At 38.2% G+C, this 15,049-nt stretch overlaps 1 protein-coding gene across 11 annotated transcripts in view; it reads left to right on the plus strand.

The window, feature by feature from the left end:
* The window catches only part of ptprfa (protein tyrosine phosphatase receptor type Fa), a 541,915-nt gene extending 530,514 nt beyond the window's left edge, over window positions 1-11,401 (plus strand). For all 11 annotated transcript variants that reach the window (XM_084354897.1, XM_084354905.1, XM_084354902.1 and 8 more), the window contains 4 exons: window positions 314-439; window positions 5,565-5,719; window positions 5,932-6,067; window positions 8,402-11,401. In XM_084354897.1, coding sequence (XP_084211023.1) covers window positions 314-439; window positions 5,565-5,719; window positions 5,932-6,067; window positions 8,402-8,470 — 486 coding nt within the window. In that variant the 3' untranslated portion in view covers window positions 8,471-11,401. The remainder of the gene's footprint in view (window positions 1-313; window positions 440-5,564; window positions 5,720-5,931; window positions 6,068-8,401) is intronic.
* The last annotated feature ends 3,648 nt before the right edge of the window (window positions 11,402-15,049 follow it).

Raw genomic sequence — 15,049 nt, forward strand, 5'->3', positions numbered from 1 at the left:
CCCCTTCCCACCATACAAATATATGTCTATCTCACTTACTCTAGGCTGGATTACCACCAAAACAAAATGGGCTGCTGCCCTGGGGCCCCAGACTCCCAGAGGCCTAAAAAAAACCCAGTTCACTGCAAACCAATTGCACAATGCACAGAGGGAGGGAAAAAAAAAATTTTTTGGCTAACTACTTGGCCCTTGACAATGACTGAAAATTGTTTATTTCTTTTACAAGCTTCAAAATCACAGTGGTTTTATAATGGTTTCATTGGGTATTTCAGACAAATGTATCCTGATTACATGTCCTCTCTCCATTCTTTAGGAAAAGTGCCATCAGTACTGGCCTGCCGAGCGTTCTGCACGGTACCAGTACTTTGTTGTGGACCCCATGGCTGAGTACAACATGCCTCAGTACATCCTGAGAGAGTTCAAAGTAACAGACGCCAGGGTAGGTCCTCCTCAGCGAAACTTGTCTGTTGTCAGGTGGCACAGCAGCAGGATGATGACTTCAGCTCAGCTCACTTTAACTGGAATTAGAGTATGTTTGTGTTGGCAGAGTGGCAGTTTCATTGCATGCAGAGGTCTCGTTTTCCATCTGTGTGTTTGTTTGTGAATTTTACTACACTTAAGAGGATTTGGACTGCACTCTTCCCGCTGAAGAAGAAAAGGTGATTTGACTGGTCAGGACTGAGACCAGGACTGCTACATCTATTGATGATGTACAGTGTGCTTCAACAAATTTCTACCAAAAATTTTCTACCATGCCTCATGCACCCATAATGTACTTCGCTATGCATACATCGGCATATACGGACAAATAGGCCTGTTCACACTTGGCATCAACATCCGTGCTGAGTGATTTGATCACAAGTGGACAGCTCTAAGTACTGGAGTGAAAGACACATTGTTACGTCCCTGTAAAGCCAGGAGATGAGGGGAGTAACATAGTAAAATGTTTACCGAGAGTAAAGGAAGAATGGGGAATTGAATGTTGGAGTTTAAACACAAAAGAGACATTTATTCACAAAATTAATTAACAAAAACACGTCTTCAAAGAGGAAGCTGCTGTCGTCTGCTTTTACGCTCTGGCACACTACAGCTGCCGGGCCCTCTGGCTCCAGCAGCACTTTATATCCCCAGGCCTAAGTGGTGAGTAGGACCAGGTGTGGACCTTCACATTTAGGCAAGGAGGAGGGGGAGAAAGAGGGCGACAACTGAGTAAAAAAAACACAACACAACACTAGGGCTGTAACACACATTAAGGACACATTTGAGATCCAGTCACTCGGACTACATTAAGAGGTGATCTGGGCTGCATTCTTCAAGCAGTGTGTCAGCACATGTGTCCTGGGCCACATTGAAGAACCGGTTATTAAACTAGCATCCTCTGTGAAACAATATGAGAAGGGGAAGAAGTCACAAAGACAGGCAGAGTGGATTACAAACTGTCTCATTTCCATGTGATTCACTGTAATGTAAGTTACATATTTGGGATGTCTCAACCTGCAAATGTTAGCAGCAGATGTTTATGAACACACTGTTTCAACCATTGAACACAACTGCCATATCCCCAGACGTCTTTACGATTTACATGATTTCGAGAGTTGTTGAACAAAGGAAACTTAAAAAAAAAGTTGCTAAACAGCTATAGCAAAAATCTTAATCACTCATGCCTTCATGTAAATTCAGCATTAAATGAAATAGTTGTTTCTTTCCTTGTAAAAAGTGTCAGTTTGTCAGTTTTCAGCTGTAACAGCTTCTGTGTCTAAATCGATTTTACCTGCCAACATTTAGCAGCTGTTTGAAAGCACTGTTTCAACTGATTTCATGATTTACACACATTTTACGAATAAATAAATCAATATAGTCAACTTTGTTCGTAAAGAAAATCCCCAGACTCCCTGAAAAAAAATGCTCAATTTTGTGAGTTGTTGAGTTAGGAGAAACTTAATAAACTTTGTGGAATGCTGTTTATGACAAATTCCTAATTATTTGGGCCATCTCGTAAATTCTGCAAATGTTTTACATGATATTTCTTTTTTTTTACAATGTATTGTTTTCTGTCCGTTAAAAAAATATTTTTGCTTGTTCCATCAATGTACCTGTTTATTTCCATATAGAGCAGGGAAGTTACATCCAATCACAAGGGTTCATTCAAGACCAACCCAGTCTCACACGAAAATGTGGTCCACAGGGCAAAATGTAGTAGTTTCACAATAACGCCTCTTAAATTGTGAGATGTGGACGTAGGCAATAAAAAAGAATAGGCCAAAAAAATTGTAGACGTAACATGGCCGTCAACTTTTTGGCTGCAAGAACAAAAAACATGGTTGCCATTCCTTTTATTTCCAGTGAAAAATGCAATATTTTAAGATAGGTGTTACATTAAAATATGTTTTGATGACGTTTTTATCCAGAAATATGCACTTTATTTTTATAATCCTTGCTTAGCGAATGTATGTGGTCTTTAGTTTGTTAGTTTTTACGAAGATTATTGCCGGTTTCGCCAGAAAATTGTGGGGCTGTTACGTATGATATCGTTGTGGTTGCTAAATAGACGCTGCTACGTTGCTATGGTGGGTGCAATAGACGTTGCTACGGCGGAAACCACAGCTTGCACGTTGTTTGTATCGTTTTTTTGCTTTGTGTAGTTATCTGAGCGAGGATTATGAAAATAAAGTGCATATTTCTCGATAAAAATGTCATCAAAACTAATTTTAATGTAATACCTATCTTGAAATATTGCATTTTTCACTGGAAATAAAAGGAATGGCAGCCCTCTTTATTGTTCTTGCGGCCAAAAAGTTGATGGTCATGTGACGTGGATGCAGGCAATAGAAAAGAATAGGCCAAAAAAATTGTAGACATCTCACAATTTAAGAGGCATTATTGTGAAACTACTACATCTTGCCCTGTGGACCAAGGTAGCTATTATACATTTTCATGCGAGACTGGGTTGTCAAGACGGACTTATAGCTGTCCAACTTTTTTAAGTTTCTTCTTGATCACTCAGGACTGATGTTAATACCAGGTCTGAATTCCCTTATAGGCACCAATTTTCACAGTGATTGTCATTGTGTTTTCTTTTTACAACATGTGTTAATATGATCAAATTTAGATGGTGACCTGTCAGTAGCCCAGCACATTAAAAGCTGAAGACTTGAAGGTATATAAGAGAGATTATGTTATTTTGAATGTCTTTATACTTGCTGATTGGTCAGATCAGATCCAGGGCCCAAAAAATACCCCAAAAAATATGATACAATACAAAACAATACAATAAAACTTTATTGTCCACCATCGTGGAAAATTGTCTTCGGCTCACCGTGAAAGAGATACACATTTCATTAAAAACACAGTTAAATAAGGAAACAGTTAAAACACAATTAATCATACCTTAAATAAATAGAAAGAGAAGAAGCAGTTCATTGCTAGTGCCATTTAGGATACATTGAGAAGGTGGACAGCATTTGGAATGAATGATTTTCTAAATGCTCCCTTGGCCAGTGGGACTCTATAGCGTCTCCCGGACTTGAGGAGCTCAAATTGCTTGGTAAGAGGGAGGGAGCTGTCTGCTGAGATTTTTCTGGCCTTCCTCTTTGTCCTTTCTGTGTAAATTTCTGTTAGTGGCTTTTGGGGTCGTCGCACTATTTTACTTGCCCTCGACACAATTTTGTTCAGTTTGGTTTTACATTTACAACTTAAGTAACCGAACCAAACAGAGAGATGAAAGGTGAGCACGCTTTCTACATGTGTAGTATATACCAGTTCTAAAATCTTTTGGCTGACCCCCAGGCTGCTCAGCCTCCTCAGCAAATTGAGTCTCTGTGAGCATTTTTTAAACACATAATCAGTGTTTCCTGTGAATTTCAGCTGGCCATCGACGCTGTACCCAGATATTTAAAGGTTTCGACAGTTTCCACAATTTGGCCATCAAGTGAGAGTGGCGCTGTGGAGAGCTCTTGGTTTAGGCAGAATATCACTTCTTTTGTCTTTGTCACATTCTAGTTTGCTCTGTGAGCACCATACTTCCAGGTTCTTCACATAAGTTAAAAAACAAGTGTCATCAGGGGGGTCTGCAGTCTGTTGAAGGCCAACTAAGGCCATGTCATCAGCATATTTAATCAATTTCATGTTCATTAATACAAAATTCATTTGTGAAGAGAGAGAAAAGCGCAGGAGAAAGAACACTGACTTGTGGGCATCCTGTACTTAGGGTGAGCAAGTCAGACTGGGTGCCATTTACCTGCACCCTCTGAGGGCGGCATGAGAGAAAGTCCCTTATCCATAGGATAAGAGTTCCTGAAATATCAAGTTCTACCAGCCTTTTCAGTAGAATAGATAGCCTCACAGAATTAAAGGCTGCACTGAAGTCTATGAATAAGACCCAAAAAATACCAAAAAAAAATATGATACATTATGTTTGTTCTCTTGAGCAACACAGGTACTAAAAAGCACCAATCTTTTAGGGTTAGGGTTACTTTGAGATACTTTGCCTTGGTAAGACAGGATGACTGTAATGCATTTACCAGGAGTTGCATGAAGACAGAAAATCTGATGAAACTAAATTGCCTAATTATTGTACTTCAAAGCTTGGTAGATGAAATTTTTGCAAATTTCGCCAAAACATGGTCATTAGTTTCTGCCAATTGGGCATCTTGAGTGTAAACAGCTTGAACCTGCCACTATATTTATTATTTGTCTTGTGCCGTGGCTCAAATTGCCATGAGCTGGAATGAGCTTGAAACATGAAACTTGGCACAATTACTGGAAATGGTGTGCAAATGCTTCTCGGCATAATCAGCCAAATCTGCCACATGGTGGCATTAACAAAACAAAATAGGATTATGGAAACATTTGCCAAAGAAACACAGTCGAATTGACTTGAAATTTGACACATAGGTCCAGCTGATTAGCATAAGGTCAATTTGCATACTCTGGGGGCAATCATTAACCAAAATCTGAGATAACATATTGTTTGCTGGACGTGGGCATGGCCTATCACAGAATAACTGAAATGGTTACACCATCACAAAAATTGAAACATACCTTTAGGCAGAGGTTGGGAATATGTCTACCAAGGCACCACAAATACCACATTTTTGCACCTCAGAACCTGGTGGATAGAATTTCACAAATTTACCCAAATCATGCTCATTGATGCCTGTGGCTTTAGGTCCGGCAGATAGAGCTTCTTGAGCGAAGTAGGCTTAAATCTGGCAAACAGCTGCTTGCAGCTATCTTTTCTTGTTTGGTTTATGGTTGTAAGGAACAATGGATTGTTTTTTTGTTTTTTTTCTCAACTTTGAAATTGAACCTGTTCTATTTGTGTACGTGTGACTATTTACCACATATACACAGAATTTAAGACAACATGGCTTGGAGTTAAAAGAATACATTCAAGCCTGTAATATGCTGAGAAATTGGATCACTAATGCCTTAATTTACAGTGAAAAGTAATAGTGATTATATAATAATTATCTCCTTTGGTAATGTGTTATCCCCAATCACTTTTCTCTACTCAACCTAACTATACTTACTATGTCTGTGTCATTTTCCTGTGTCTTGGTTAGGATGGTCATTCGAAGACCATAAGGCAGTTTCAGTTCAATGACTGGCCAGAACAAGGAGTACCAAAATCTGGGGAAGGATTAATTGACTTCATCGGACAAGTCCATAAAACTAAGGAGCAATTTGGACAAGATGGACCAATCACTGTGCACTGCAGGTAATTGTGTGTGTGTGCGTGTGTGTGTGTGTGTGTGTGTGTGTGTATAAAGGTGCCCCGTGGTGGCAGCAGGGAGGGGCAACTTTTATTCTATCCAGCTGATTCCAGCATGTACTAAAATCAAACGAGAATGACTGTATATGTGTCTGTGTGTGCTTAATTTGGTGATTTGTAATGAGTGTAAAGAGTCCAATAATGTGTGTATCAACCAGTGCTGGTGTTGGACGGGCTGGTGTGTTCATCACCCTGAGCATCGTCCTGGAGAGGATGAGGTACGAGGGAGTGGTTGACCTCTTCCAGACTGTCAAGACACTCCGAACTCAAAGGCCAGCCATGGTGCAGACAGAGGTATGACACACTGCTGCCAGAGATGTAAAAGAAGACAGAAGAAAATTTCATGTCAATAAGAATAGGGCATAGTGAGGTAAATGAAACACAGCTAAAAATTCCAGCATGTTAGCATGTTGAGTTGAATGTGTTTTTAAATTAAATTAAATATTGAAATATGAAAACCCAGCTGCAAAAACTTAAGAAAAACACAAAGCATAAAATAATATAAGAATGAGATTATGCTGACAAATTATGTTAGAAGTGCTAGTAATCATTATGCTGTGGTTGAAGCACTGTTTTTATAGTTGATAATTTAGTTGTAGCTGTTGATTCATAGTGATGGGTGAGGCTGTGGGGTCAAGTGGTGTGACATACAACACTTAGTGCTGGGTACACAACAGCACACTGTACTGTACTGTACATGCTCATCCACCATGAGTAAAAGCCTGTACACAAAAGTTAAAGTCTGTAAGAATTATAACCAAAATGCCTATCTACCAAAACTTTTTTTTGACCTTTAATACTGAACCCTGTATTGGGATTAAGCTAGAACAATACGTCATATTAAATAAAATGATCATGAGTTTTGTATGTAGAATCTTATTCTGCAAATTAACCAGTAACTACATTATTCTAACTTAAACTGTCACCAAGTGTTTGCTCATTGGGGAATGTTGGGTCTCATGAATGAAGAATATGGTCTAAGCCTGCTCTGTATGAATAGTGTCATGAAAAGTGCCAATGGCACTATATTAATAAATTGACTGGCATTTACTTAGATATACAGTAAGTATAATGTAGCATAAAATGTATATACATAATACCTCAAAATTATATTTAGGACAGTTGTTACTCACTAGTAGTGATGAACCCCCAGAGAATCATCACCAAGCCTGCAGTTCTCCTCTACAGAGCTTTTTAGCATTTTCACAGCATTGTTTTGGTTTTATGGCTTAACAGTATTGGTTTACTCACTGCTCTCCTAGTGTTGATTTCAGCCAAGCAACAGGCAGATGTTTTTTTAATGGAAAGCTCTAATAACCCACTGTCCACTACCTGCTCAGCACCAAACTGCAGACAGAAACAATTTGAGATTAACTGGTGAACATAGTGGAGCATTGAACAGCTAAAGGTACAGAGAATGTCAAAGGATTGGAAATCAAATCAGAGTTGAAGCCCCATTAATCATGGGGACAGAACCAGACTTTGAATACATGCTAATGTATTTTCTAGATGTGTAAATAGGCAAGTCCTTTGTTGTGTGCAGGACACTGTTAAAAACTTTTTATGACTCTGGCAGCATCGGCTATCTTCTACGCTGTGGTCTGCTGGGACTGTGGAAGCTCAGAGAGGGACAGGAAGTGACTTAATAAGCTTGTCAAAAGGGCTGGCTCAGTCTTGGACTGTCCTCTGGACTCCATTGAGGAGGTGGGTGAGAGGAGGATGTTAGCCAAGCTGACATCAATTATGGCCAACCCCTCTCACCCCCTACATGAGACTGTGGGGGCCTTAAGCAGCTCCTTCAGCAACAGAATGCTTCATCCATGGTGTAAAAAGGAACGCTACCACAGGTCATTCATTCCAACTTCTGTCAGACTGTTCAACACCAATACCCTTAATGTAGCACCATAAGCACCTACTTATCTTGCACTACTTACCACTTCTACCTCCGCCATCTTGTGCAATTATCCTGTGCAATAATACAATTTTTTTTTTTTTTTTTTTACATATTTATATTTATATTTTCTTTCGCTTATTTAAATCCTTTTTAGTATTTTTAAGTCTACTTGTTTAATGTCCCTTGTACTTATTGTATGTCTGTCTACCTGCTACTGTCACAAGTGAATTTCTCCGATGTGGGATGAATAAAAGTCTAAAATCTAATGTCTAAGTGTTTGTTAACTTGACACAGCTTGTGTCCGCTGCCCCCAAGTGGCCAAAGAATAACTTTCAAAGGGAAACTGTGTAAAATACACAGGTCATGGGAAGTACTGCATATGTGAAAAAAAGTAGTATGAAGCCTTTTGTGGCTCCAGAGGAAGCTTCATGTAATCGGATAAATCAAAACCACTGATGTTACTGGCACCTGCATAACACACAATGAAGCCAAAAAAGGCTTTATACTAACTTTTTCACAATGCAGTAGTACTCCCCAAGATTTATAAACAAACTTAAAAACTGCTGGAGTTACCCTTAAAGGAAATGTACTGAAGTTACATTCCACTACTACACTTTATGTTACAAGTTTGCTACATTTTTACAGCAGTTATTATTTATTTTGTTGTTATTAATTATGTCTTTTTTCTGGCTTCCTACTTGCACACTAACCCAAATATTTTGTTTTGTCACTAGGACCAATACCAACTGTGCTATCGGGCTGCTCTGGAATACCTGGCAAGCTTTGATCACTATGCAACATAACCCCACACTGAAACACCCTCAGAAGAGTTCAGTGTCCCCTCTGAGCCATCAGTCCCAACAGCCTGATAAGGAGGTACAAGGAGGACAGATGAGGAGTTTACTACAGCAGCAAACACTGGAAACTAGAGGAAAGAGGAGAGAGCACAGAAAAAGCTCCTCCTCATGGACTGTTGCCATGATTCTGCCACACCAAAACATTGGACAAACCAACCCTAAAAGACTAAGTTCGCCTCATTATTGACTGATACTACAGTCACTCCCCACTATCTGCTCCCCCCATATAGCAAAAACAGTCTTTAGGATATTTTCATTTATATTCATCATTATTATGTTGTCATGAATATTTTGTATTTATTTTGTAATCACTTACAGTGGCTATTATACAGTTTGCCTAAATGTGTCTTTTTTAAAAAAATGTGCTTATCTTATCTTTTCATTGTTTTATTTGCACAAAGGACATGTATTTTGAACGTGCTCCAAGTCATTAATACTGGAAAGCGTACGCATACTCACAGCTGCTTATAATTCAATTGTGTACCACAGATATGATATTCTTACGTTATCATTTCTCAGTTGGTCTTGTTTAAGGGGAAATGTAGGTTCTGACTTCCTGTCTTGACATTCAACAGAATGATGATGATGATGACAATAATATCTGCCTAACAGATTATAAAAAACAGATACATTTTGTGTACTGCGGTGTAAAATAAAACCTATGGCTATAAACATGCAAAAAGTATTCACATTTGAACAACTGTGAGCATGTAAGAGTTTCTATTCTTCATTAATTCTGTTGGAAAGGTTGTGCGCAAGGTTTTTGTGAATGATGAGTGTGATAATGTCAAATGCTTATCACATGCTCCATGCATGACAAAATAATCCATTATGAGAAGATGTTGCTAAGAGATTTGAACCCCGATTAAATCCTAAACTTTGATCAAATGGGTTTGGTTGCTCAACCTTGAAAGATAAAGCCAGCCTTCCTTTATCAGAATCAGAATCAGAATCAGTACTCCTTTATTGTCCCACAACGGGGAAATTTGTTTGCCACAGCAGCCAAAGGACAGAATATTTACAAAAAAACAATAACAATAGTCAAAATTTAACAATATAAATTAAAAAGGTAAGAAATAGAATAGACTTATTGTACAAAATTAACAACAGTGAATTTTTATTTACAATATAAATATTAAATATGGGTATTAAGAAAATTGACAGTGCAGAGTGAGGTCTATTCGGAGCAGTGCTGATTGTAGACTCTGACATCAGCAGGAAGGAAGGACCTGCGATACCTCTCCTTCACACACTGGGTGTATCGGTCTGTTGCTGAAGGAGCTGCCCTGAAGGAGCTGTGAAAGTGACCTGCAGGGGGTGGGACTCCTTCACCAGCAGCGATGACAGCTTGTCCATCATCCTGCTGTCTCCCACCACCTGCACTGGGTCAAGAGGGCATCCCCTTCTTGATAAGTTTATCAAGTCTCTTCCTATCTGCTGCCGAGATGCTGCTGCTCCAGCAGACTAGATAGAAAATGGCTGATGCCACCACAGAGTCATAGAAAGAAGTCAGGAGTGCCCCCTGCACCCCAGAGGACCTGAGCTTCCTCAGCAGATGGAGTCTGCTCTGACCTTTCTTGTATGTTGCTGCAGTGTGATGAGTCCAGTCCAGTTTATTGTTCAGGTGAAGTTCCAGGTACTTGTAAGATGTCACCATCTCAATGTCCGTTCCCAGTATGTTCACCTGTGTGCAGGGTTGTTTGCGCCTGCGGAAATCCACAACCAGCTCTTTGGTCTTCCCGGCGTTGAGCTGGAGGTGGTTCCGCTGGCACCAGTCTACGAAGTCCTGAATAAGTTCTCTGTAGGCTCTGTCGTCCCCGTCCCTGATGAGGCCGACGATAGCAGAGTCGTCAGAGAACTTTTGTAGATAGCTGTGGGGTGTTTTGGTGGGAGAAGTCTGTCACTGCACCATATTTTTCTATTGTCATAAACACACTAAAACCAATAATGTGTTAATCTGTCTCTCAGTACCTCCTGAATTGCTTGTCTGTAGCAATTGGTTCCTACTTGAAACATACATCTTTAAAAATGGCTGACAATTATATAGTTTAACTTTTAAACAGAGTTCAGTTATTGCCCGGAAGCAGGCTGACACTGTACTGTCTCTATCAAAAGTTTCTTTAACAGCACTGACCAAGTACTGAGTTTTTGTGGCAGCAGGACAGTGAGTCAAAACAAACTACCGTGTGTTTGTTCATGGCTGTAAAGGGACATGTCACAGTGGCTCAATAACTGTTAGTACATGGACAATATTTCTTAAATCTGATGAAAATGGTTCTAATAGGAGATTCCAACTTACCAACCTAAATTAATCCGGCGTTTACATTCCACCAACAAATTAGTTTCATTCATTTATTCGCTACGCCTTGAATTGAATTTAATAGGAATTCTCATTAATAGAATTTTCAAGATAGACCCCGTGTTTACTGGTTTGGGGAATACTTGTCTAAACAACTCATTCAAGTCTTTCAACCATCGAGGCTTTCAACAATTCTTAAATCTTTTAACATCTCAAGATCTTACAAAAAGTTGTATCAGCCACAGAACAGCTCCTTTCTGCCACTGCCAAGTTGCAGTCCCTCCCAGAAGCAACCTCATCAAATGTTGTCCCTGTGTAAGGTGAAAATGGGGGAAAAGAACATATTTCAGAACTCATAACAGAAGAGCATCAATGTTGAGTGGTGGATATCTGTGGTTTTCAATAAATGAGATGACAAAGTGAGGAGGTTTTAGATGAAGTGGATCATGTGATGGATTAATTTTAAATTAATGCTGTAGGGGTATCTGTTTTAAACATGATCTGTTTTCTACTTGTAAACACAAAGCAGAGGAAATGAAAACCTTGATGTTAATAAAGATGAATAATTGTGTTTTTAATATGATAGTTGTGTCTTTTTTCACTTCAATGTGAGAAGCTCAGTGGCCTGAAAGACCTTTTTGCTACTCAGAGGACACTTGATCAAATGTTGCATTCCTAAAACATGCAACATTTGTAAAAGGGCAAGGGAGTGTATGCGTGGTAAAGATGATGGCAAACATGATTTCAAGTGATTTCAGCTTCATATTTCATGTCCAAGTCAATAATGCCCAATTAAGCAATCTCTCTCTGAAATAAGCATCTGTCTGTACAATACAAGGAATTAAGCTGTATTTCATTGAAATGAGTTTTTTCCAAGCAAGTTTTCTGATAAGAAGCATGTAAAGTTGGATAGATATGATGGCAAAGATGGTTTAAATTGAGTTCCACTTCATTTTTTGTATGAAGGACAGTAATGTTATTTCTGCGAAATGAGCATCTTTTTGCCCCTTATAAAAAGCAGTGAAATAAGCTTTTACAATCAACTTTCGGAAAGCAGAGAAAATGAAAAAAACATTCATTTAGCATGATGAAGGAATGTTTAAAATTGGATAGATAGTATGGCAAACATGGTTTCAATTGAGTTCCACTTCATGCTTTGTGTAGACAAAGATAGCATTGTCAATTTTGGGCTAATCACTGAGAATTTAGCATATTTTTGCACAGCATACTAAATTAAGCTGTATGTCAGTGAAAAAGCATTATGATATGCAAGTTCCCTTCCAAGGAATGTTTAAAGTTGGATGAATATTATGGCAAACATGGTTTAAATTGGTTACAGTGAAAATAGTTTGTCAAACAAGTTTCCTAAAAAGGAATGTTTAAGGTAGGATAACTATTATGGCAAACATGGTTTCAACTGTGTTTCAATTCATTCATGGTCAATTTTGAGCAATTGTGAGTAAATTAAGGTGTATTTCAGTGAAAAAAGTTTTAAAGCAAGTTTCCTTCCAAGGAATGTTTAAAGTTGAATCAATATTATGGCAAACATGGTTTCAGTTGTTCTTTGATTCATGTTTGTTCAGAACTCACTTATGGCAATTTTGACCGTCTCTCAGCGAAATAAGTGTCTTTTGGCACAGTGAAGTAGATTAAGCTGTATTTCACTGGAAAAGGTTGTAGCACCCTATAATGTAATAATTTCCTGAGAATGTCATTAAATTTGCACTTAACTTAATTGAAAATGTAATAAAAACCAATAATGTAATAACTTCACCAATAATGTAATAAAATAATCTGACTGATATTGTAATAACACTTTTACCGATAATGTAATACCTTATTACATTATTAGGAATTTACTACATTTTCAGGAGTTTTTTTTTTTTTTTTTCAAAACTGATAATGTAATACTTGACAGATAATGTAATATATGTGTTCATTTTCAGTCCAGAGTTCTACATTTTGTGTTTTGAGAATCTAAGAATGTTATATACACTGGATTTGAAACAACAGAATGACTAGTGCTTCCCTAGATGTACCTCTTCACTTCACAGATTTCCAACAAATCACTACCTCATGAAAACAACCACAAACCAACAAAACAACTTTCAGTAACACTTCATTTGAAGAGGGTATACATAAGCATTCATACTTTAACACCTGCATACACATTACATGACACCTGACATAAACATAGGCCTACATATCCACTTGTAAATGGTTATTAAATCACTTTCAATGTCAAATGGACATCTTACTCTATGTCAAGTGGCATAGTGGTCAGCTGACATACTGTCATACTGATAGTATATTATGAGATTTACCTGTATAAATAAAGGTTAATAAAAATGTCAGCATCAAAATGACAAAACTTGATGACAACTGGCATCCTTTTGGGGGTTTATACAGGGTTTCTGAAGTTGTATGATGTTTCTATGATAGTACAATTCAAATTTGGTGAAAGTAATTGTCTAAAGGTATTACGTCCATGTAAATCATAGGGACACAAAGTGACTGTGGGAACAAAATATTTGCGTACAGGGACAAAAACGAGAATAAAAGGGACAAAAACTATCATAATGAGACACAAACAGTTCATAGGAGACACAGAGGACCATGAAAAAACCATGAAGGCAACGATAATAAAACAATATAACCAGAGGGACACAAAAGCAGCATTAAGGGACATAAAATGACCAGAGAAGGACACAAAATAAACACAGAGGGACACAACTTAGTAGAAAGGGGCACTAAATGTTCATAAAGGGACCTTTATGAACATTTAGTGTCCATAACCACAGATTGACTGGGTCTTGCTACTGTCTATCATGCGTGTCCTGGGGCCTGTTGTCTCAGATTGTCCCTGTGGCATCCCACTGACGCCGTGGAGATGTTTGAATGATTGACTGTTGTGATATTTCCTCTCTCTCTCTCTCTCTCTCTGGTCAGAGTTTTTTGTTTTTTATTTTTATTTTTTGTGAAGCTGCACTTTGATCTTTTCTTGGCTCCTCGGATGGAAATGTCCTGTTCGTTTTTTTCGATTGCTAAGACGCATTGGTCGAAACTGAAGCGGCATGTTCAAAACTCTTAACACAGTCTGCAAAACAGAAATGCATGTGGGCTAAACTGTGTCTCACTTTTCATTGCTTTCAGACGAAGTGCATTCAGTGACCACAGTCACCGAAATGGATGAAGTCTTCTCATTCACTAGTTCACACCTGCAAAACACTATGCTTTAACAGCACATTTTTCAAATGCTAACAGACTTTGTTCAAAACAGTTAAAAACACACTCAAAACAGAATGATAGGGGAAAAAACATGGGGAATTTCTGCTGCAGCCACATTGAAATCTATTGAAAATTATATCAAAATATTGACAATAAAAATAAATAAAACGAAGATGCAATTCCAAACAGCTGATGGTAGTTTTCAGCTGAAAACTGATTCAGGTGATCTGCGTTTGGCCTCATTAGCAAGCATATACAAAAGGAGGCTTCTGATTCTTTTTCCTGTGCAAGTATGGATCAAAGAGCAGCAGGTGAAGTTGGTAGAGAGAGAAGAGCAGCCAGGAGAGGAAGGAGTTTAGTTTTATCTCTATCTTTATTTTCTGTATGGTCCTGAAGTGCAAAAGCACAAATGTTCTTGAATTAATCATTCCTGATTCAGTGTTGTTGCAATATATTACAGCATATACAATAATTTAGAACCATTAAAGTGCAAAAGATCCTATATAAAATATTGATTTATTTAAAAATCATTCAAACTTGAAATATAAGATGTATTTGATGTAAGGTTCTTTGTTGTCGGTATTTTGTCGTTCCATTTGTTAAGAGTGATTGTGTGTGTTTCCAAAGTGAGACAATGTGCTAGTGTTTTGTTGAATGAGCTTCTCTTGAGACAAGTATGAAGTGTTTTGTTGGTGAGACACACTTTAGGGCATGAGATTAACTGTTGAGCTGAGCTGCAAGATGGAAATGCAGACTGTATTAAGAGTTTTGAACATGTCGCTTCAGTTTCGACCAATGCTCCTTAGCAATCGAAAAAAACTAATGATGACCATATTTTCAATAACATCCAACGAGTCTCTCTGTCAACATTAGGTCGAATCCTCAAGAAAAATCAAATATACATGAAGCAACTGTATCGGGTACCATTTGACAGAAATTCAGAGAGAGTGAAACATCTGCACAATGAGTATGTGGAGGTATGTATTGTTCATCTTACT

Source organism: Pagrus pagrus, assembly GCF_965226575.1.
Source record: "Pagrus pagrus genome assembly, chromosome: 6".
NCBI lineage: Eukaryota > Metazoa > Chordata > Actinopteri > Spariformes > Sparidae > Pagrus > Pagrus pagrus.